The 23643-nt window shown below is 32.7% G+C and overlaps 1 protein-coding gene across 1 annotated transcript; it reads right to left on the reverse strand.

The window, feature by feature from the left end:
• Positions 1–260: 260 nt before the first annotated feature.
• LOC127730803 (uncharacterized) lies at positions 261–22791 on the reverse strand. Its single transcript, XM_052239390.1, has 10 exons — positions 22695–22791; positions 14693–14710; positions 11757–11880; positions 11424–11456; positions 10366–10422; positions 10000–10050; positions 6813–6941; positions 4741–4998; positions 4402–4470; positions 261–4062 (listed from the first exon to the last, which is right to left on the reverse strand). Exons 1-9 carry the CDS (start codon positions 22782–22784, stop codon positions 4412–4414), a joined length of 819 nt encoding a protein of 272 aa, XP_052095350.1. The 5' UTR covers positions 22785–22791; the 3' UTR covers positions 261–4062; positions 4402–4411.
• Positions 22792–23643: the final 852 nt, after the last annotated feature.

Genomic DNA, 23643 nt, shown 5'->3' on the forward strand with positions numbered 1-23643 from the left:
GGTTAAATTATTCACTTGCAAGTAAATAATACATCAGCGATGATTTTTAGCTAATTTTGAAAACAATAGGAACAACCTAAATACTTATAACAAAATATTATTTCAAAATACCGCTTTTATTAATAATTGAAACAAATAGAATCGCTATTTATTTTTTTATCTAAATCGTAGCTAACGCCCCTTTAAGTCTACCATAAGACTGAGAGTAAATTTTTAAGTGATCATAACCACTGTATGTCATAAAACCCAACACATCATCATATGTTTTTTTCAATATCTTATTCATAAAAAAGAAGCATGAACACAATAAGGCGTTGATATATAAAAACTAATATACACGCGCAAATGAAATTACATAATATTATCAAAGGCAGACGTAGATATATCTTTTATACACATTGACCAACCTTGTCTCAAATAAATATCAGATATTTAACAATGTAAATAGAAAGTAAAGATTACATAAATATAAACAATACATTTGTTAAAAATCCGTACTACATATTACTTATTATAGTTTCTTGAGATGAAATTCAAAAGTTTAATTGTGGACGAAAGTCTATTTTTCCTAGTTATGGACATGGATAGACAGCTAATATATTTTGAGCAATTTGCCTAAATTGTTGAAATGATGAATAGATAAACAAAAATATAAAAATATTTATTAACTATATACTTTTAGATTAGACTGTCACGGTTCAAATAAGTAGATAAGATCCAAATTTATATCAATTTGTAACTGATAGCATGATAATACAGAGGGAATATAACAAAAAGTTTTGATTAGAACATATCTGTCAATACATCAATGAATTCCATCAAATGTTAAGCATACATAAAGCCTGTGTCTGTATTGACGTTTTGAATTTTAATAAACGTAAATGAAAACCAAGCTAAATGTTATTGCTATTGTTTCTTTTGTTACCTATTTTGACATCGGACTCGGATTTCTTTTAAACTGAATTTTACTGTGCGTATTGCTATGTCTTTCTTTATTCTACATTGGCTAGAGGTATAGGGGGAAGAGATCTCACAAAACATGTTTAACCCCGCCGCATTTTTGCGCCTGTCCCAAGTCAGGAGCCTCTGGCCTTTGTTATTCTAGTATGTTTTTTAATTTTAGTTCATTTATATGTTTTGGAGTTGAGTGTGACGTCCATTTCACTGAACTAGCACACAATTTTAGTTAGGGGCCAGCTGAGGACCACCTCCGGGTGCGGGATTTTCTCGCTTCGCTGCATTGAAGACCCATTGGTGGCATTCGGCTGTTGTCTGCTCTTTGGTCGGGTTGTTGTCTCTTTGACATATCCCCCATTTCCATTCTCAATTTTACTATTCACGGCCTTTCATTCTGTTGATACCTATAATTTACCGAATTAGACTATATACCGGATTTGTAATAACATAAGCAACTCGACGGGTGCCACATGTGGAGCAGGATCTGATTACCCTTCCGGAGGACCTGAGATCACCCCCAGTTTTTGGTGGGTTTCGTGTTGCTTAGTCTTTGGTTTTCTGTGTTGTGTCATCTGTACTATTATTTGTTTGTTTGTCATTTTATTTTTGGCCATGGCGTTGTCAGTTTGTTTTCGATCTATGAGTTTGACTGTCCCTCTGGTATCTTTCGTCCCTCTTTTAGCATTGCACAAGATCATGTTTTTCTCTGACGGTTAATGAGTCTTTACACTTAATCTATTGAATGTTAGATGTGTACCGTTGATACTAAAGTCTTCAATTCATGATATTTTTATAAGTTGTTATCGGCTATGAGCTAGCTTTCTGTAACTACTAGTACTCCAAAATCTGTACTTAGTGTCTCTAATGTTTTTGTTAGTTGTTTTTGTGCTTTGTATCGTTCTGATGAGTTATGCCCTTTTTAACGGATTTGTATAGTTTGTTCCTATATTGTGCATGTACACCGCTGTCCCGGGTTAGGGGAGGTTTGAAAGCCCGCAAACATGTTTAACTCCGCCACATTCTGTATGTGTCCCTGTGTACAGTCAATAGTCTGTAATTTAGGTTCGTTTGTTGCTGAATATCATATTTGTTTTTCGTACATAAATCAGGCGTTAGTTTTCTCGTTGAATTCTTTTACATTTTTAGGCCTTTTGTTCTTGCTATGCGGTATAGGATTTGCTCATTGTTGAAGGTCGTATGGTGACATCTAGTTTCTTATTTCTACGTCATTTGGTATTTGGAAATCACACCACATCTAAGTCTGAGCATTATGTATGTTTAAGTAATTGTATATCATGGAGGAGTTATATTTAATTTTACTGTTTGTCTAACTGGGTAATAAAAATGTTATTTTTTCAAATCTCTAATCTTTAAAAAAGTTAATTACCAATATTTCTGTTGACATTCTTTGACTTTATATAGCAATGTTATGATAAATGCATAGATACGATGAGGAAATGCTGCTTTTATAATGTTTAAAGGCATATATGTGAAAAATTTGTCATATCGGAACTGTGCAGATCAACTAGTATTATTGTTTTAAGGTGGTTGTAACACTACAGGGAGATAACTCTGTAAAAATCAGCTAAACGTTTTAATTACGTTCTATTGTTAAGGAAATAGTAAACTTCTCATTGATCAAAATTAGTGTTTGTCAAACTGCTATATATCAAATGAAATTTTTCGGATAAAGTGTGTGGTTCAAATTTTTGATTTTTTTTATATTTTTCTCAAAGGGTCAAAGTAAATATTTTGTCAAAATTTTTTTAAAAATTAACCGAGCCAAATTAGGTTTGGTAAAAATGCCATGGCGGTCGAGTATAGTAAAACTTTCAGGTCAGGCCGGGTACATTGAAATAACAGACAATTAACGACAAAAAATCCAATGATGTGTAGTATTGATGTTAAAGAAAATATACAAATAAATTGACTAATCTATGATTTATCAAAATTCCATTCCAGGCGAATATTTACATTATATACAGTTTACAAAATGTATGATTCAAAGATTCATCGGTACATCACTTTCACACGTTATCACAAACGGATTTCATTACATTCCGTATAAAAAATAAGCAACAGTGTCTAATACTGTGCACACAAAAACACCACGCATAGTGTCCAATACTATGCGGACCAAACCACGCAACAGTGTCCAATACTGTGCGGACAAAATCCACGCATCAGTGTCCAATACTGAGCGGACAAAAACCACGCAACAGTGTCCAATACTGAGCGGACAAAAACCACGCAACAGTGTCCAATACTGTGCGGACAAAATATCAAAACTAATTACAAATGAATAGTAATGTAGCACAACTTTCTATGAATCTATAAATGTCCTCCCAAGATCTGCCAAAATCTGCCGACATAACAAAATCCTTTTTAACGTTTCATATTGTATAGTTCTTTTCTCGCCTTCAATTCTCATCAACACTAAAACAGGAGGCCCTTATATACCCATCATTTCCAAATATTGTCCAACTGACCTAAATAATCTCCAAATATTCTCCAACTGACCTAAATATTCTCCAAATATTCTCCAACTCTTTGTTTACAAAAACAAAACATATAAATCATATAAAAGTATTTACTACGTGACCTAGAGAACATGCTATGTTAATCTCTTATAGCAGGATAGCTATTTAACTTAATGACTTTAACAGACAATAACCAAAACTTTAATAATATGACAAAATTAATTACAGTGGACGATAAAATAACACTCTATCACCACCTTAAATAATCCTGAATCTGTCTGCCAATGCTAAGTTATACATTGACTTGATGTCAAACACAAACGGATCACAAACATACCTAGATGAAATATTTAACATTACCATCGAGTATACTTTTAAACTAAAGACTGCAAATTGTATATAAATTGAAAAAAAGATGCCAAATATCAAAGAAATTAGTGTACTGCTATAGGTAACTGGCCATTCTACTGGTTCTCACTCCTCAAGAATTAATTGTATCTCTGTCTGCAGTATACACACTCAGGGACGATATCATCCATCAACTAGACGGTGGTTAATCAAAAGCAAAAAGTTGTATTCCTTGCAATTGTTCATTTTAACTTCATTAGTCAATTTATTGTTCTACCTGCAAGAAAAGAGTGTTATGTAATTTTGTTTCTCCTGAAAAGGCAATGATTTGATGTTTCTCAATGCAGATACCTTAATACACAAATAAAAGAAGTTCATTTCTCCACTGTATGCATGATTTATTCCTTCTTCAGAAATATGTATGTCACAAAAATTCTTATGACATTTACTGATTGAAACCCAGTTAATTATTTGAAATATCAACATCTTTAATCGTCATCAGAAAATTCTAATAGAAAAAATGTCTGTATGAAATAAAATCTTATAACGGGATTGATGGTATAAACAATGGACAATAGAAATATATATCTGCTTGGAATAATTGAAAATTTTTTACCTTTCTTAGGTCATGGGGTAGCATTCAGGTTACAAGCTTCCAAGAAACTTCTTTCTTTGATATTGGAATCTGTCATATGGAAATGAAAAGAGAAGGGAAATATGAAATTCTTTTTCTTTTTTGACACATATCAATCATATTTTGAAATATAATGCAACTTATTTTTCTTACTCAAAACTTCAATTCATCCTATTTCATATTTAAAAAACTGACATAATTTTGAAAAGTTTGAATTTTTTCCTTTCATTGCAATTTTGGGGGCTAGTTAACGCAACATGAGATAATTGCTCATAATAAACTTTACATCTAAAATCAAATGTACCATTAAAGTTTTCTTACCCGTGAAAGGTTGGCAATGGTAATATTTTCCAGGTCGTGTCGATTTCAGGAAACATTCCTCTAAATTTGACGTGTTGCATTCCTTTAAATTAGGCTGTACCAATTTTAAGGTGCATACACGTGTTGTTATGACACTACACATGAACCCATCATAACCTTTGTTACAGGTACTTTTCAACAGATCTTGAGAGTAGCTAGAGCAACTTGCATTGCCTCGGTTTGGAAATTGAATGTTGAAAATTTCTGCACACCAATTACCTACATGAACAAAGAGTAAACAAATGTGATACAATTAAAAAGAAAAAAAAAACACCAGCTTAAATCATGTCAAAACAATAAACCCTTAACATATCGGACAGACATCAACCAACGACTACCACTGAATTATAGACTCATGAATTTGGGTTTAACATATTTGTGTGCACTTAAACCTCATATACCAAAGGGACATTCAAACTCATAAGTCGAAAATAAACAGACAACGCCGTGGCTAAAAATGAAAAATACAAACAGACAAACAACACTACAAAAACACAACAAAGAAAAATAAAGACTGAGCAACACGAACCTCACCAAAAACTTGGGTTGATCTCCGGTGCTCCTGAAGGGTAAACAGATCTAGTTCTACATGTGGCACATGTAAAAATATCTACAATTCTAGTTGTCTAATTGTTTCTTTTTTCAAAATAGTTTAATATATTCAGGTAGACATTTATTGTCGAAATGCGCACCTGGTGCAGAAAAATTGGTACCGTTTATGTAATTGCTACCACTGGGTCGATGCCTCTGCTGGTGGACTGATAGTCCCCGAGGGTATCACTAGCCCAGTAGCCAGTACTTCGGTACTGGCATGAAAACTCGGATTTTGTGTTATTAAAATTTGCTGTTACAAAATTTTGAAAATTATCTAAAATTAAGGAATGTATCTCCCTCATGCAAAGCTCTGATTCCTTGCCCGGCTTTGGCTTTATTTTTTTGTCCCTTTTGGTTTATAGCTCTTCATCTTTTTAATAAGCTTTTGATTTTCAAATATTTTGGCCTCGAGCATCACTGAAGAGACATTTATTGTCGAAATGCGCATCTTGTGCAGAAAAATTGGTACCGTTTATATTATTGCTACCAATGGGTCGATGCCTCTGCTGGTGGACTGATAGTCCCCGAGGGTATCACTAGCCCAGTAGCCAGTACTTCGGTACTGGCATGAAAACACTGATTTTGTGTTATTAAAATTTGCTGTTACAAAATTTTGAAAATTATTTAAAATTAAGGAATGTATCTCCCTCATGCAAAGCTATGATTCCTTGCCCGGCTTTGGCTTTTCTTTTTTGTCCCTTTTGGTTTATATCTCTTCATCTTTTTAATAAGCTTTGGATTTTCAAATATTTTGGCCTCGAGCATCACTGAAGAGACATTTATTGTCGAAATGTGCATCTGGTGCAGAAACATTGGACAGTTTATGTTATTGCTACCACTGGCTCGATGCCTCTGCTGGTAGACTGATAGTCCCCGAGCGTATCACTAGCCCAGTAGCCAGTACTTCGGTATTGGCATGAAAACACGGATTTTGTGTTATTAAAATTTGCTGTTACAAAATTTTGAAAATTATTTAAAATTAAGGAATGTATCTCCGTCATGCAAAGCTCTGATTCCTTGCCGGTTTTGGCTTTTCTTTTTTTGTCCCTTTTGGTTTATAGCTCTTCATCTTTTTAATAAGCTTTGGATTTTCAAATAATTTGGCCTTGAGCATCACCGAAGAGACATTTATTGTCGAAATGCGCATCTGGTGCAGAAAAATTGGTACCGTTTATGTTATTAAAACAGTCTAGTTGTTATTTTTTTGTATAATGTTTGAGTATATATGTATACAATTATAACAGTCTAACTGTTAATATTTGCAGAATGGTTAGTATATTTGTTTACAATTATGACAGTCTAATAACACAGAATTCGTAAAATATAAGATAGTATATATTGACGAGACATGTAATGGTATTTTTTGTATGAATGACTGAAAACATTACTATGACTAATATGTTTAAACTCAAAAACAATACGATAGTATAATTACTTACAATTTTTTTTAGAGTCATCGGCTGCTCGACTTCCCAATTCTTTATCTTTGACACAGTGCACTGTCTTGTCACAGAAGCAAAACGATGGAAGAATGCTTCCATCTGTACATTTCTCGCACACATGACTACCTAAACGTAATACACAATTATTTGGTCATAAATACTTTAAAAAAAGTAGTTCATATTGCATATTCCATTTGTTCTATTACTAGCCACGTGCAGTCGCAATGTTTGGACATCTATGGAAAATGTGGTGTATAGTCATGTCCAATATCTTATCCTTTTAATGTATTGTCTAATAAAGTCCTTTTTGTTAACTAAAAATTGGCGGGAAAGCGATTTTGCATTAATGATAATGGGTTGATGCTTAACATCCAATGACAACTATTACATGCTTATCAGGACGAGAACATGTTTATGTAATCCTTGCTTTGTACTGGACGTAAACTCTGATCTCTAGTTTTCTTTTGCGTGATAATGCACTAGGTAAGAGTCCGCGAAGGCATGCCACTGGACCCGCACATATTATTTCTAAAGTCGCGTGCGTATCAAATTCTAATTTTCAAGGCTTTAGTTTGACCCGGCTGGGGATCGAAAAATATCTCTCGCAAGCAAGGCTACATATCTGTAGCTTTTGTCTACATTATCTTGGTACCATTAGACTAACGAAGTTACAATTATATTGTAATAATTCTCAGATAAATAAACGGTAAGTGCTTAAACAAAAAACAAATACAAATATTGTTATTGTAACAGGGTTTAATGTCAATACACTTTGCGCTTTATTTTTTCACCGTAACAATTGATCCAAAGTTCGACAAGGTAAAAGGCACAATGTCAGATCAGCTGGGAGGATAAACTGACCTAAAGTTCAACAAGATAAATTGCACAATGCCAGATCAACTAACAGGATAAATTGGCCACGAAGTTCGACAAGGTAAATGGCACAATGCCAGATAAATAACGTGATAAACTAACCTAACGTTTGACAAGGTAAATGGCACAGTGCCAGATCAGCTAAGAAGATAAACTGACCTGAAGTTTGACAAGGTAAATGACTCAATGCCAGATCATCTAAGAAGATAAACTGACCTAAAGTTCGAAAAAGGTAAATGGTACAATGCCAGATCAACTAACAGGATCAAACTGATCTACAGTTCAACAAGGTAAATGGCAAAATGCCAGATCAACTAACAGGATAAACTGACCTAAAGTTCAACAAGGCAAATGGCACAATGCCAGATCAACAAACAGAATAAACTGACCTAAAGTTCGACAAGGTAACTGACACAATGCCACATCATCTAAGAAGATAAACTAACCTAAAGTTCGACAAGGTAACTGACACAATGCCAGATCATCTAAGAAGATAAACTAACCTAAAGTTCGACAAGGTAACTGACACAATGCCAGATCATCTAAGAAGATAAACTAACCTAAAGTTCGACAAGGTAACTGACACTATGCCAGATCATCTAAGAAGAAAAACTAACCTAAAGTTCGACAAGGTAACTGACACAATGCCAGATCATCTAAGAAGATAAACTAACCTATAGTTCGACAAGGTAACTGACACAATGCCAGATCATCTAAGAAGATAAACTAACCTAAAGTTCGACAAGGTAACTGACACAATGCCAGATCACATAAGAAGATAAACTGACCTAAAGTTCGACAAGGTAACTGACACAATGCTAGATCATCTAAGAAGATAAACTAACCTAAAGTTCGACAAGGTAACTGACACAATGCCAGATCACCTAAGAAGATAAACTGACCTAAAGTTCGACAAGGTAACTGACACAATGCCAGATCATCTAAGAAGATAAACTCACCTAAAGTGTGACAAGGTAAATGGTACAATGCCAGATAAACAAACAGGATAAACTGACTTAATGTTCAACAAGGTAAATGGTACAATGCCAGACAATGCTTAAACAAAAAACAAATACAAATATTGTTATGGTAACAAGGTTAAATGTAAATACACTTTGCGCTTTATTTTCTCACCGTAACAACTGATCCAAAGTTCGAAAAGGTAAATGGCACAATGTCAGATCAACAAACAGGATAAACTGACCATTATGTTCTCGGGGATATTTCGCTATAGTGTACAAATTAAGATGACATCATAGAAACGTTCAAGTTTATTTTAATACTGGTACTTCTTAAAACAATTATCTTTCATTCTTTTATATTAATACAAACTTTGAACAACATGCAACGTTTCAAGGTGATGTGATCACACCTTAATGGGAATCTACCTTCAAGTCCGTTGAACGGGGTTCTATTTGTACTACTTGCAAAACATCATTTCCTTAATAGTACTTAATAAAAAGTGCATGGGGTATTCAAGACCGTCTTATAGGCTGATGTATGATTGTTTTTGAAGATTCATATTGAAAGCATACATCTTATAAACAGGTTAAACACTTTGAGTGTTTTTGTATCTTTTAAACCGTTAATTAAGAGTAAAGTTAACATCATGAACATTTAAAAATCATTTAGATAGTCCAAACTCTCTTTCTTTTCTTTGTTTGAGCTGACATTATAGACTGTCCGAGTTAACTTTAGAAACGTGTCCAAGCTGACTTAATAGATGATCGGAGTTGACATATTATAGGTCCGAGTTGTCTCCAGGCTGAGTTGTCCCATATTCCTCTGATTTAGTTTACCATGAAGGTGTGGTCATACCAATTTGAAACTTAGTAATATGTTCATTGCGAAGTAAACTTTTTAAATTGATCACAAATATGATTTTGATCAAATAAAATTTCACAGATCATGGACGTAGGATATTGTGCATGGTGTCCTATAAGTGTCTGAATATGGGTTACAAAATACAGACTAATGGGTAGCAGTGCAAAATAAAGGGCAAAACTATAAAGAATAGAGAAAATTGGTCAACAAAAATATAAAGAATAGAGAAAAATATGTCACAAATCAAAAGATTTGAGATTAATGGGGTTCTGAAATATAAAGAATATAGAACGAGGGTAAAACTAAATAAAAAGTGGAGAAAATTGGCCTTATCAGTTAAAAAATAAAGAAATGAAGGGCCACCCATCACGACCCTCTCATAATGAAGACATATTCTAGTTATAATCTATGTTTGCCTTTCCTAAACTTATCCTGAAGTGACGTTGGTATACCACAATTATAGTTACTGTATATGTTAATTACTTACTTTCCGATTTCTCTTTACCAATACTACATATTTTTTTTACAAATTCTGATCCTGCAAAATATGGTATAATTGTTCGATAAGAATTTTCGTGTGTAAAAGTTGAACTTTTCTATTTATTTTATTTTTTAACAATTACAAATGGGTGAGTTAAGTACAAGGTAAATAATTCACAAAGCCAGATAACTACTTGTTTTTGATAAACAAAACAATTGCCTAATATTTTTTTAAACTTAATGACCATGAAGGAACTCATTACATTTCATTTATGTGAAATACTTCCATCAAATGTGATAGTTCATCAGTTATAATACAAGAATTTCTAAATATCTAACTATATGGTAGACCAATCTAAATTATAATACTTACCTATTGTACATACTTCTTCATATGCAAATGTTTCACTTATAAGTTTTGTCAGAAAATCTGAAATTTTTAACAATTTTGTCAAATATTTACATTCTGCCTTTAAAACATGTCAGTGGTACTTTGAATACACATGTGCACAGTTTCCAAGTTGTGTCAATGTGTTATTATATGTTTTATCCGTTTCCTGCTGTACTGAGTTTTGATTTACTACCAAATGTTTATGATTTTCTCTCGAAAAATGAAAAAAAAAATTAAGTTATTTGTCTTTTCTTCACTTTTCTATTGGCCAAGGATGACATTGTGGGTTTTCCCCCGATAATGTTTTTTTTCCATTATCCATTCCGTATACTAGTATTCTGTCTCTATTTATGCTTTCTCATTAAGTAACTTCTTCAGTAGCGTGTTTGATATAACAATGAGGAGATGTGGTATGGTTGCCAATGAAGATAACTATCCACCAGACACCAAATGAAGTGTTAGTAAGCAGTTATAGGTCACCGTACTGCCTTCAACAATGAAAAGAAACATAATGTATATTCGGCTTTAAAAGGCCACGACATTAAAAATGTGAAACAATTTAAATGAGAAAACTACCGGCTAAATTCATAACAAAACAATTTTCGAAAAACAAATATGACAGACATGAATCAACGACAACCACTATACTACAGGCTCCTGAATTTGGACAGGCACATACAGAATGAGGCGGGGTCAAACATGTTTGTGAGCACGCAACCCTCTCCCTAATCTGGAACAGGGCTTTAACAGCACAACATAACAACAAACTCCAAAATCCAGTTGCAATTGGCTTTACTGAAAAGATCGGTACGAGGAACAAAAGCCACTAACATAAAACAATACACACAATGCACCAAAATAAGAGTACTCGCAGTTAATGAAAGCTAGTTCAAAGTCAATTACAACTAACACATAAATCATGTTCGTCGTTTATTATATATTGAATCTAAATTTTCCTGTATGTGAACAAGAAATAAAGTACATCTTTAGGGTTTTGATGTCTCCATAGCTACCAAAAAGTTTCCATAAGAACTACTCACCTTCAGATGTAATGTAAAGGCACTTATTTATACCTATAAATTAAAAAAAGAGAGATGAAAATTAAACACTTCTGTGTAACTGTTAACTATTATGTTCTTTGCTACATTTTACATACATTTATTTTCTAAATAATATTCAACGAAGACTTTAATTGTTTTGTTGTGCGTGTTTAGTTGGCGTTGCACTTTTTAGTATAAAACTATATAGGAAAACTACTGGAATTATTACATGATATACATTTATATATTAGTCCTAATTTGTTCTGAATATTTACATGAAAAAATTCGTCACTGTAGTCATTTTGTGGGGAAAATAAACGCAATAAAACTTACTGCTGTCAATCCTATAAGGAAATTGTGTTTCATTCCTGATGTCCTCTGCATCCTCTTGATTTGATGTATTCCTCCATGCATTTACTATTCCTCCCACTATCGCACCTATGACTACCAATATAACCTAAAAGTATTGGGAAACAAATTAATAACATCATATGTATAATGTTTATTTCTCGGGAAGTAGTGCATTTAAAAACATCAGATAAACTAGATTAGTATTTGAACTAGATGGTTTTCTTTTTTTTATACAACGTCTCATTTTTAACATAGTATTAAACGTCTAGGTCAAACATATGAGTTAATATTTGTACCATAAGTATAAAGTAGCAAATTAAAACTTACCAAAACTACAAGTGGTACCTGAAAAGAAGATATAGCAAACGTTTTTAAAATAAACTTACAAGTTTGTTAATAATGTCCCGAATTATGATAAGCAACAAAAAGTCAATACACAATAAAAAGAGTATTGAAAATATGATAATATAAAAGTCAATGAAGCGTACAACGTAGGTCAGATTGACCTCACCAACGTTTTATGGGATACTGCTATTATATTCTAAGTGCATCTTTTCACGAAGTGTAACAAATGCAGGTCCGTTAGTATATAAAATAGAATATAATCGAATATGAGTTCAAAATGTCATAAAAGCCACTGAACCGTCAAATGTTTCATTTGCTTTTTTAATATTATAGTACTCGATCAGATTTTTCTGTAAAAATAATTTTACATACTATATCTGGTTGGTTTGTTAGGCAATCCAAACCACTTGGTGGTTATACACAGGAAACAAATCGAGTGCAATCAAGGCATAAATAATTGAAGCATGAACTTGTGTATAACCTTTTGAAAAATATACGATGTAGTATATCAAACGTGTAACGATTATTTATAGTATCTATCAAGTTTTTATAACTTGAAGTTGTACAGTTCTATATATAAGTTAATTTCTATTCATTCTGTCATCTGTAATTATAATATATTATATATAATTTATGCTCCTGTAGCGCAGTAACTTCCTCTGAGTTTTTTTGATAAAGTTTTTGAAGATCTCTCAATATTTGACACTAGACATTGACACACCGTACAACCGAATCGTGTCATTGCAATCAAAAACCGTCAAACATAGTCACAAACCATTGTTGACAAGGACAACGTGACAGAAAAAAAGGTAGGTAATTTTGAGCTAACAAAAGCATTGAAATAAGTGAATTCAAATGATATAGCCTTGTATCTACTCAATTTAACAAAAAATTGTGTCAAAGAATGCCAGAATAAATAGACATATTTGGTAAAAGTTTACAAGGTAGGATTGCGTAAGATATTTTCCCTGACCGTCGCATGATACTGACACACATCAACTCTTGTGATGAGATGATACAATCAAAACCCGTCGGTAAGTAATGTTTTTGTTATACCACTAGAACGTTTTATGAGTGTAAGGATCCAACAAACCGGATTAATCAAGCTGAATATAATACGACTGTCCCAAGCAAAGAAGATGTTTAGTCTTGTCAATCATTGTTTTGTGTTCAATTTTGCAATTGAGATGTCTTTCAGATAACTGGTGGGTTTTTTTATAAAATTGTTCACTTTTGAATTATCAGGAGGGAGTTAAGAGCTTGCCGATTGGACTGTCTGTTGGTTTGGGGTTTTATTTGTCATAAGAATTTTCCGCAACATAGTTTTCTTCATCGTCGTACTTTGAATGGCAAAACTACTTTTATCCATGTCACTTCTACTTTGTTGCAATAAAATTAAATTACATCATTCGTTCTCCCCATTTTTTGCCTTGGTAAAGTCCATGTTTTGCTATGTGGAACCCAAATATTATTCAGAACAAGTCTTAAATAGGTAACGAACAATGGCATTTTGTTAAGTGCATAACGATTCTGTGAAAGTTTCATTAAAATTCATCCACTGGTTTCGAGGAGTTGCAGATAAGCGATGGATACTTCATGATACTCAACAATAAAATCTGGTATTCCATAAGGAAACCCCCGCAGTATGGGATACACATCTCTAATATGTATATTAGAATGTCTGATGTTTTCTCCGAAATCCATTAACAGGTTAAGAAGTAGCTGCGTATAAGAGAAAGGACCCCTAATGTGTAAAACATTAATAGACATTTTTGGATAAGTGAACTCCCAAAAATGGAAATATGTTTTTAATCTGAAGTAGGAGGAGTACATTTCTTATGTATATGTAAGAATGTCTGACGTTTTCATTGAAATCCATTCACATGTAGAAGTATCGGCATTCGCCATGCACCATCCGTGTGTACACTCAGTTACCTAGTTTGGGTCGTAAACTCTTACATGCCGGGAAAGCGTTAACTGTCTCTGCTATGCCAGTATATGTCGTGTAATGTGGTACAATTCTAAATATTTTCTCATCGGAAATTACAACTCCTAAGTTAACCCATTCACAGTGTATACACAGAAAATTGAATAGAAAAAAGTATGTACGGTCATTTGGAAGTAAACAAGTTGCTCAAAATGACCACAGATTATGGCAAGTCGTATATCTCATATAATATTTAAGATATCTTATAAAATCTAGTTTCTATATAAGATATCTCATATATTTTATAAGATATCTTTTATACATTATAAGATATCTTATATACTTTATAAGATATCTTATATACTTTATAAGATATCTTATATATTTTTCCTCCAACTATCCCACCTATTACTTATAATGTAACCTATAATGATTGGAGGGAAATTAATAATATTATATGTATAATGTTTTTTTTTCGGGAAGTAATGCATTTAAAAATATCTAGGTGAAGTAGATTCATATTTGAACTAGATGGTTTTCTTTTTTTATATACAACGTCTCATTTTTAACATAGTATTAAACGTTTAGGTCAAACGTATGAGTTAATATTTGTACCATAAGTATAAAGTAGCAAATTAAAACTTACCAAAACTACAAGTGGTACCTGAAAAAGAAGATAAGGCAAACGTTGTTAAAATAACACAAGTTTGTTTATAATGTCCCGAATTATCATAAGTAACAAAAAGTCAAACATAATAAAGAAATCGTAATGTATTGAAAACATGATAATATAAAATTACAGTCAATGAAGCGTACAACCATACCCAACTATATCAGTCCTATTCAGGACCAATAACTCTGTCGATAAATATTTGTGGGTAAACAACGTTGAAATGTATGCAATAACATATTTTAGTACACAAGTTAAAATTTCAATATTGATTTTTTTTAATGCCTGGATTTTGCTTCAAACATTGAATCAAAAAATTAATGACAAAAATCATATGCAATGAAGTATCGTTTAATTTTCTATGAAATAAAAACATCTATTGAATATAAAATTTTAATTAGAGTATTTGTTTTTTTACAAAATTATCGTGAACCATTAAAATGTAAAATCACAAAAATACTGAACTCCGAGGAAAATTAAAAACGGAAAGTCCCTAATCAAATGGCAAAATCAAAAGCTCAAACACATCAAACGAATGGATGACAACTGTCATATTCCTGACTTGGTACAGGCATTTTCTTATGTAGAAAAAGGTGGATTAAACCTGGTTTTATAGCTAGCTAAACCTCTCACTTGTATGACAGTCGTATAAAATTCGTTTATATTGACAACGATGTGGGAACAAAACAAACAGACATAATAGGTAAAAATGTCAAATTTTTTTTTTTTTTTTTAATTTTTTTTTTAAGCAAAAATCAACTTATTCAAGAATTTTTCATAATATTCATATTTCCTTAAAGTTCCTTATGATATATTTATTTCTTTGGTAGTGAACACGTGAAAGAGAATTATATATTTGTACATTTTAGAAAACATTTGTATATCATAACACTAAACTCTGGAAATACATGTTTACACAAGATGTTAATGTCACCTGATGGCTTTTGCTTTGTCACGATTCCTTTACATTACCTGACAATTTGTTGTCATGTTATATTATTACTTAAATCTGAGTTAATCTGTTCGTATATTGGTCATAGAAATGTTAAAGGTACATAAACTTTAATTTGAACAAAGCATTTATCTATTATTGTGCATGTTTTTTTTTTCTCTCGAGATGAACATTTTTTTTTCAAAAAAAAATATATAATTTTCCTATTATAAAGATAAATTACACAGAAAAAGGGAAAAAATCTTTAAAAAATTTTAAAATATTTTTCTTATAAATTTCAGTGGTAATTATTTTTTTCACTTCACACTTGAAATAATTTGTTTTTTATCACGAAATTTAGAAATCAAACATATCAGAATATCAAGGAAGAAAATAAAAGAAACAGCACAAATTCTGCATGAGAAGTACAAGATGTTTAAAAATGCATGCGACACTTCCAAACACATCCGCCATTTTGAAATATCCCGAAAAATTCACTTTTAAAATCGATGTGGGACGTAATTTCCCCTCGAATTAAACTGTTAAAATTACCTGTTTTGCTAGATATATATGTTGATATTTTCAATATAGCTGCAAAGTATTACTTTTATCTACAAAATTTGTGAATTTGTTGTACAAATAGACATGGAGTCAATAGATTTACCATTGAGTCAACGAGGAAATGACGAGAAAACAGTACGATTTTTACGAATTTCCAGGGACGTAATTTAATCAAAAATTAAACTGTCAGGACCAACATTTTAAGGTTGAATTATGTTCAAATATCAAGGATATAGCTGCAAAAGATAGAAAACGGGTTAGATTAATGAAAAATTGAACTTTAATGAAGCACCTATGCATTTTATATGGGACAAAATGACACAAAATGGCGGCTCGCTACGTCACAAAAGTCACGTGAAGTCTTACTTACATTTTGTAGTTGGAAATGGTAGGTCAGATTGACCTCACCTAGTTTTTATGGGATACTGTTATTATGTTCTAAGTGAATCTATATATGACGTGTTACAAATGCAGGTCAGTTGGTATATAAAATCGAATACAATCGATTATGAGTTCAAAATGTCATAAAAGCCACTGAACCGTCAAATGTTTCATTTACTTTTCACGTTATAGTACTCGGTCAGATTTTTCTGTACACATAATTTTATATATTATATCTGGTTGTCTATTAGTTCTTACAAATTACAAACACTGGAGTCAAATAAAACTGTAGAATATATTGGTAAAATACGCCGTTTGTCTTCGCCGAAGGTACTCCAATCGTTCTCATCAACATTGTTAGGCAATCCTAAGCACGTGGTGGTTATGTACAGAAACCAAATCGAGTGCAATCAAGACATAAATGATTGAAGCATAAACTTGTGTATTACCTTTTGAAAATTATACGTTGTAATATATCAAACGTGTTACGATTATCTATAGTATCTATTAAGTTGTTATAACTTCAAGTTGTACAGTTCTATATTTTAGATAATTTCTATTCATTCTGTCATCTGTAATTATAATGTACTATATATAATTGATGCTCCTGTAGCGCAGTTACTACGTCTGAGTTTATTTGATAAAGTTTTTGAAGTTCTCTTAATATATGATACTGGACATTGGCACACCTTACAACCGAATCGTGTCATTGCAATCAAAAACAGTCGAACCTAGTCACAAACCGATGTTGACAAGGACAACGTGAGAGAAAAAAGGTAGGCAATTTTGAGCTAACAAAAGCATTGAAATACGCGAATTCCAATGATTTAGCCTTGTATCTACTCAATTTAACAAAAAGAAGTGTCAAAGAATGCCAGAATTAATAGACATATTTGGTAAAAGTTTACGAGATATGATTGCGTAAGATACTGTCCTTGACCGTCGTATGATACTGACAAACATCAACTCTTTTGATGAGATGATACAATCAAAACCCGTCGGTAACTAATGTTTTTGTTTTACCACTAGAACGTTTTGTGAGTGTTAGGATCCAACAAACCATATTAAACAAACTGCATGTAATACGCCTGTCACAAGCAACAAAGATGTTTCGTGGTAGTCATATCAATCATTGTTTCGTGTTCAATTTTTGAATTGAGATGTCTTTTAGATAACTGGTGGTTTTGTATAAAATTGTTCACTTTTGAATTATCAGGAGGGCATTAAGAGTTTGTCGATTAGACTGTCTGTTGGTTTTGGGTTTTATTTGTCTCTCCCCATTTGTTTTCTTAGTAAAGGGGAGCCCAAATATTATGCAGATCAAAGTCTTAAATAGGTGGTGCACAATGGCATTATGTCACATGCATAACGATTTTGTGAAAGTTTCATTGAAATTCGTCCACTGGTATCGAGGAGTTGCAGATAAGCGATTGATACTTCATGATACTCAACAATAAAATCTGTTATTCGATAAGGACCCAAATAGAAATATATTTTAATGTACAGTAAAGGATACACATCTCTAATATATATATTAGAATATCTGATGTTTTCACTGAAATCCATTAACAGGTTAAGGAGTATTTGCGTATAAGAGGAAAGGACCCCTAATGTGTAAAACATTTATAGACATTTTTGGATAAGTGAACTCCCAAAAATGGTAATATTTTTTTATTTGAAGTAGGATGAGCACATCTCTAAATAAATGTATATGTAAGAATGTCTGAGTTTTCATTGAAATCCATTCACATGTAGAAGTATCAGCATTCGCCATGCACCATTCGGGTGTACCATCAGTTTCCTGGTTTGGGTAAAAAACTCTTACATGCCGAGAAAGCGTTAACTGTCTCTGCTAAGCCAGTATATGTCGTGTAATGTGGTACAATTCTAAATATTTTCTCATCGGAAATTACAACTCCTAAGTCAACCCAGTCACAGTGTAAACACAGAAAGTTGAATAGAAAAAGTATGTACGGTCATTTTAAAGTAAACAAGATGTTCGAAATGACTGCTGATTATGGCAAGCCGTTTTACTATTTATTCTAACTTCAAGATATCTCATATAATATAAAAGGAATCTTATATAATCAGTTTTTATAAGATATATTATCTACTTGATATTTTATAAGATATCTTGATACTTTATAAGATACCTTCCAAAGTTTTTGAGATATCTTCTAAAGTATATAAAATATCTTATAAAGTTTGAAAGATATCTTATAAATATCTTTTTTTCATAAGATATCTAATATACTTTATAAGATATCTTATTAACTTTATAAGATATCTTCTGAAGTTTATAAGCTATCTTATAAAGTATATAAGATATCTTATTACGTTTATATTTGATATACTTTATAAGATATCTCATATATTTTATAAGATATCCTATATAGTTCATAAGATATCTCATAAAGTTCATAAGATATCTCATATAATTTATTAGATATCTATAAAGAAATTTTTATGAGATATCTTATGAATTATATGAGATACTTTATAAACTATATAAGATATCTTATAAACTATATAAGATATCTTATAAACTATATAAGATATCTTATAAACTATATAAGATATCTTATAAACTATATTAGATATATTATAAACTATGGGAGATTTCTTATAAACTATAGGATATATCTTATAAATGACTGTACAAACTCACGTATTTCAAATGAACAAACACTTCTGTTATACACTATGACAGTTTAAACGTTTTATGTTGACGTCGTTCTATATGATTTACCAATCGATTTGCTATCCTGAATAATAGTCATCATATTGAGTTTTGCTCACTTCGATCACTCCTCGACAGATGGAGAAAATTAAAATTCTTGAGATTTCGAATGTAGAAAACCTTTCACAGATCACCCATCTTTACATATTGCCATACTAAAACACATTTTACAGCTTTGATGCTGTATATTAATCTATTCTACATATTCACACTTAAAACCATTGATTCTTCGACACATTTTTATTTTCTCACGAAATTTCGTTCACAAATAAGTTAGTGGTGACATTATACCTTACCTAAGTAGCAAATTAACAATTTATATGACATCCTTCTTAGATATAACACAATGCATGATCCGGTTTGTTTTAAGAATTGCGAGAGCAAATGAAAAAATAAAATAATACCTACGGATTTCTGTCAACAACGGTTTGTGACCATGTCCGACGGTTTTTAATTACAATGACACAATTTGGTTGTACGGTGTGATTAACCAAGAAACAATCTATCAATCGGTCAAGCGGAATACAACGTTATCAATCATAGTGTTTTATTCTTACATTCAGTTGATCTTTAAATATTGTAGAAAATTGAGTTTTATATCAATAAAAACGTTACCATCATATATGTCTGCCAGGCCGAATCCCCAAATACAAAATATCATCCAATGAAAAACAAGGAATGACCTGTGCCCATAAAACACTGCCTTTATATCATACAGTTGATTCCGCCTGCACAACAAGACACACGTGTTAATTTTTCTTTCACTATATATACAGAGAAGACTTTTTTATGTAGTGTGAAATTTGTAGGTATCCCCTATATTATTGTTTATATTATAATATTGTGTACACTTAGTATTTTACTTCGCAATTATGGAGTTTAACGCTTCTAGTCCGTTCGAAGCCATTTCAGGCAATGCTGTTTTATAGATGGACCGTTACCCTTCCCTGTGGCTTCGACAACGGTAAGTCAGGGAGTACCTCCTAATACTTATAGTCAATCAACCGACGTTTTAACTTCGGTGACTAGTAATACCAGTCAGCACACACTGAATGCAGGTTCTGTCGGTTATGATAGAGGTATCCCTACAATGACCACCAAAACAGTCTCTAGGCTAGTTGACACCACCGGTTCAGTTTAATCTTACCCTGGTATCTCTATAGGTTTATGTTTTCCTGGTTCTAGACCCCTAGCTTTATACTGTTGTTTTACTTTGCCTGCTTCGGCTTATAAGTCCATGTCATGGTCTAGACCTTCATGTCCTCAGGAATATCCTTATTCGGGTTTTCCTGGTCAGGGTTTTCCTGGTCAAGCTTTTCCTGGTCAGGCTTTTGCTGGCCAGATTTCATAGGTTTCTGGCCTTATTGTCTGTTAGTCCATACTCCTTATGAAGTAGTGACATCTAGTTGTAGTGTGTCTGTACCTGCTCTTGTGTCTACCTCTTCCGTTAGGCCCTGGGGTAATAAAGTTTCTGACTCTTGCCCCCTTCTTAGATGGATTGAAGAGCATGCCTAATTTACTGAGCAGTTCCGTTCTAAAGATTACGATATCGTTGATTTTTCTTTGGGTAAGTTGGTACCTGTTTTATCGTCTTCTATTACTTCACAACCTTCTGATGGAATGCGTCTTTCTCAGTCTGTGAGGTCCAAAACAGAGAATCTTCTTGTTTTAGGTACTGCTGAACATTTTTTGTCTGCAATTACTCCTGTACTAAAGGACTCGTCACTTCCACTTGAGGTCAAGCTTTTTCTTTTACAGGTTGACGATGCTTTAGTTGCATCTCGGTTATTGATTATGGATTCTATAGCCAACTGTACCTTATCCAAAAGATCTGAAATTTTGGAGAAGCCAAAAGTCTCAAGGATGCTTTGATCTGTATAAAAATAGGGAGATGTGGTATGATTGCCAATGAGATAACTATCCATCCAAGTTCAAATGAAAAAGATGTAAGCAATCATGGGCCACCGTACAGCCTTCAACAATGAGAAAAACCCATACCATATAGTCGGCTATTAAAGGCCCCGACATGAAAATATGGAACATTTCAATTAAGAAAACTAACGGCCTAATTCATAACAAAGCAATTTACGAAAAACAAATATGACAGACATGGACAAACGACAACCACTGAACTACAGACTCCTGACTTAGGACAGGCACATAAAGAATGTGGCGGGGTTACACATGTTTGTGAGCGCCCAACCCTCCCCCTCACCTGGGACAGTGGTGTTACAGCACAACATAAGAACAAACTATAAAAATCAGTTGAAGATGGCTTTACTTATCAGATCGATACAAAGCAGAAAACCATCTAACAAAAACTTAGACCGGACGTGGCAGAGTATTTATACATCCCTTACAACAAAAGACACAAAGTACAGATCTGAGAGTACTCCCAGCTACTGACAACTAGTTCAAAGCCAATAGCAACTAATAAAAGAAGTCATGTATCTGAGACTAATTTATCAAACAGTACACATCCAACATCCAATTGATTTAGTGTAAAGACGATTAAGTTTCCTTTAGACGATAATATTTTCGGTTTGCCACTTAACGAGGTTCGGAAGAACCTCAGTCAAACCTCTGCATCAGTTAATGTGAACGTTTCTCTCTCTGGTAATAATTCCAAGCGATGTGTTTTTTCTTCTGCTGGCGGCTCATCCTTTACTTCTAAAGAGAAGAGAAAGAAAGAGACTAGTGATGGAGGTAATACATGTGGTCTTAAGAAGTCTTCAGTCCCAAGGTCTAAACGAGGCAGTTTCAAGAGAGAGGTCTAGAGGGCCAATCCTTCTTTCTAGAAAGTAGCCCCCTCGTACTTTGCTGATCCAATCCAGGAATTTATTACAAAACTCCTCTTTCTCAAATACCAGTAGGGGGAGGTTAACTCATTTTCTAAAAATTGGACAAGTATTACCTCAGATGGTTTGGTTCTGTCAGTAATTCGAGGGGGGTTGACTCTTCAATTCAGAAAACAACCTTTTCTTTTTCCTGTTCTTATCCCACTGTCCAATACTTCTGTCGACCGAAGTAGAGACCATTTTGACAAAGAGGGAATAGGAGGAAGTCCCTGTATCCTCATAAGATCCAGTTTTTAATCCCGTCTCTTCCTTGTTTCGACGAAGACAGGAGGAATAAGACCAGTCATCGACTTGTCTATCCTCAATTCTTATCACTTATCACTTATCACTGTCAGACTTGCGCAGATGGACCTACTCAAAATTTATGATGGTAAGTATTTATGTTATAAAATCTTATTTTACTTTAAAAATGTACAATTTTAAACGTGAACACTCATCTTAACTTCTGCTGGAAAAAAATGGAACACGCGCTCCTAAGTAAACAGTTACATTTGAATCTATACTTACTTTTTTTCTACTACAACATTGGTGGGGAATTGTATCATTAGATGTGTCAGGTAGTAACCCTTTGAATTCGATAACAGTTTGGTTCTCCATCAATCAAAACCTACAAATTGCACCATATTTTGAATATTTATTTATTTATGATTGTTTCGCGTACATTTTTAGTTGTTACAGTGTCAAGAGAGCGTATGTGTACACGTTTAAGCGGTGATCCTTGCGACTTCGTATATTTAAATATAAGTTTCAAACGGTTTTTGCAAAAAAATGGAAGACCCATTTTTGTTGATATAAATATGTTCACATACATATGAATATCACACACTTAACGACAATAATGATTATGCTATCGTTTATAATAAGGCCATATCCGCATATTCTCGTGCGCTCTGGGGTAACAACCGTTTATTAGCCTTTGTTGATATACATTGAATTGTTAAAAATTAATAGTTGAAACAATTTTATCAGTAAGATATGCTTTATATTTTCATTGTTGATTTGATGTTTGTTTAGTTTATTCTCTATTGTCTGTCAATTTTTTGCCTCTGTTGATAAAAGATTTGAAAAAAAATAAGTGATTAAATTTTACTTTGTTGGACTTGATTTTCCAAATCAACTTGGTTTTAAACTTATAGGAACTCATCATTACAAAGATTTATAAACATGCACGTACAACGACAATAATTCCATATACTAGTATTACTATATTGGTCTAAGTATCAAACTGATAAAAGATCTGATATCAGTTTGGTGATTTACTAATTTGGAACCTAGAATCATTAAGTATATAAGAAATATATCAATACATTGTATATACCTTATAGACACGATTATCATCACAAGACTCCCATATAATGTATGTGCGTGTGTGTACATTTATGGTGTGTGTATGTATGTGTTTTATGTGTAATGTATGGTGGCATTAGCCTTGTAATGATAAGCCAAGTTATTAGAC

The sequence above is a fragment of the Mytilus californianus genome, unplaced genomic scaffold (assembly GCF_021869535.1).
Source record: "Mytilus californianus isolate M0D057914Y unplaced genomic scaffold, xbMytCali1.0.p SCAF_2, whole genome shotgun sequence".
NCBI lineage: Eukaryota > Metazoa > Mollusca > Bivalvia > Mytilida > Mytilidae > Mytilus > Mytilus californianus.

What these genes read in the sequence shown, in the direction of transcription:
- LOC127730803 (XM_052239390.1), bottom strand. Translation starts at nt 22,784, where the DNA reads ATGGAGAACCAAACTGTTATCGAATTCAAAGGGTTACTACCTGACACA. An exon ending in TGGTAAAGAGAAATCGGAAA is followed by an intron (nt 6,942 to 9,999) that starts GTAAGTAATTAA and finishes TATTACGTTTAG; the next exon opens with GTAGTCATGTGTGCGAGAAA. An exon ending in CCATTGCCAACCTTTCACGG is followed by an intron (nt 4,471 to 4,740) that starts GTAAGAAAACTT and finishes TCCATATGACAG; the next exon opens with ATTCCAATATCAAAGAAAGA.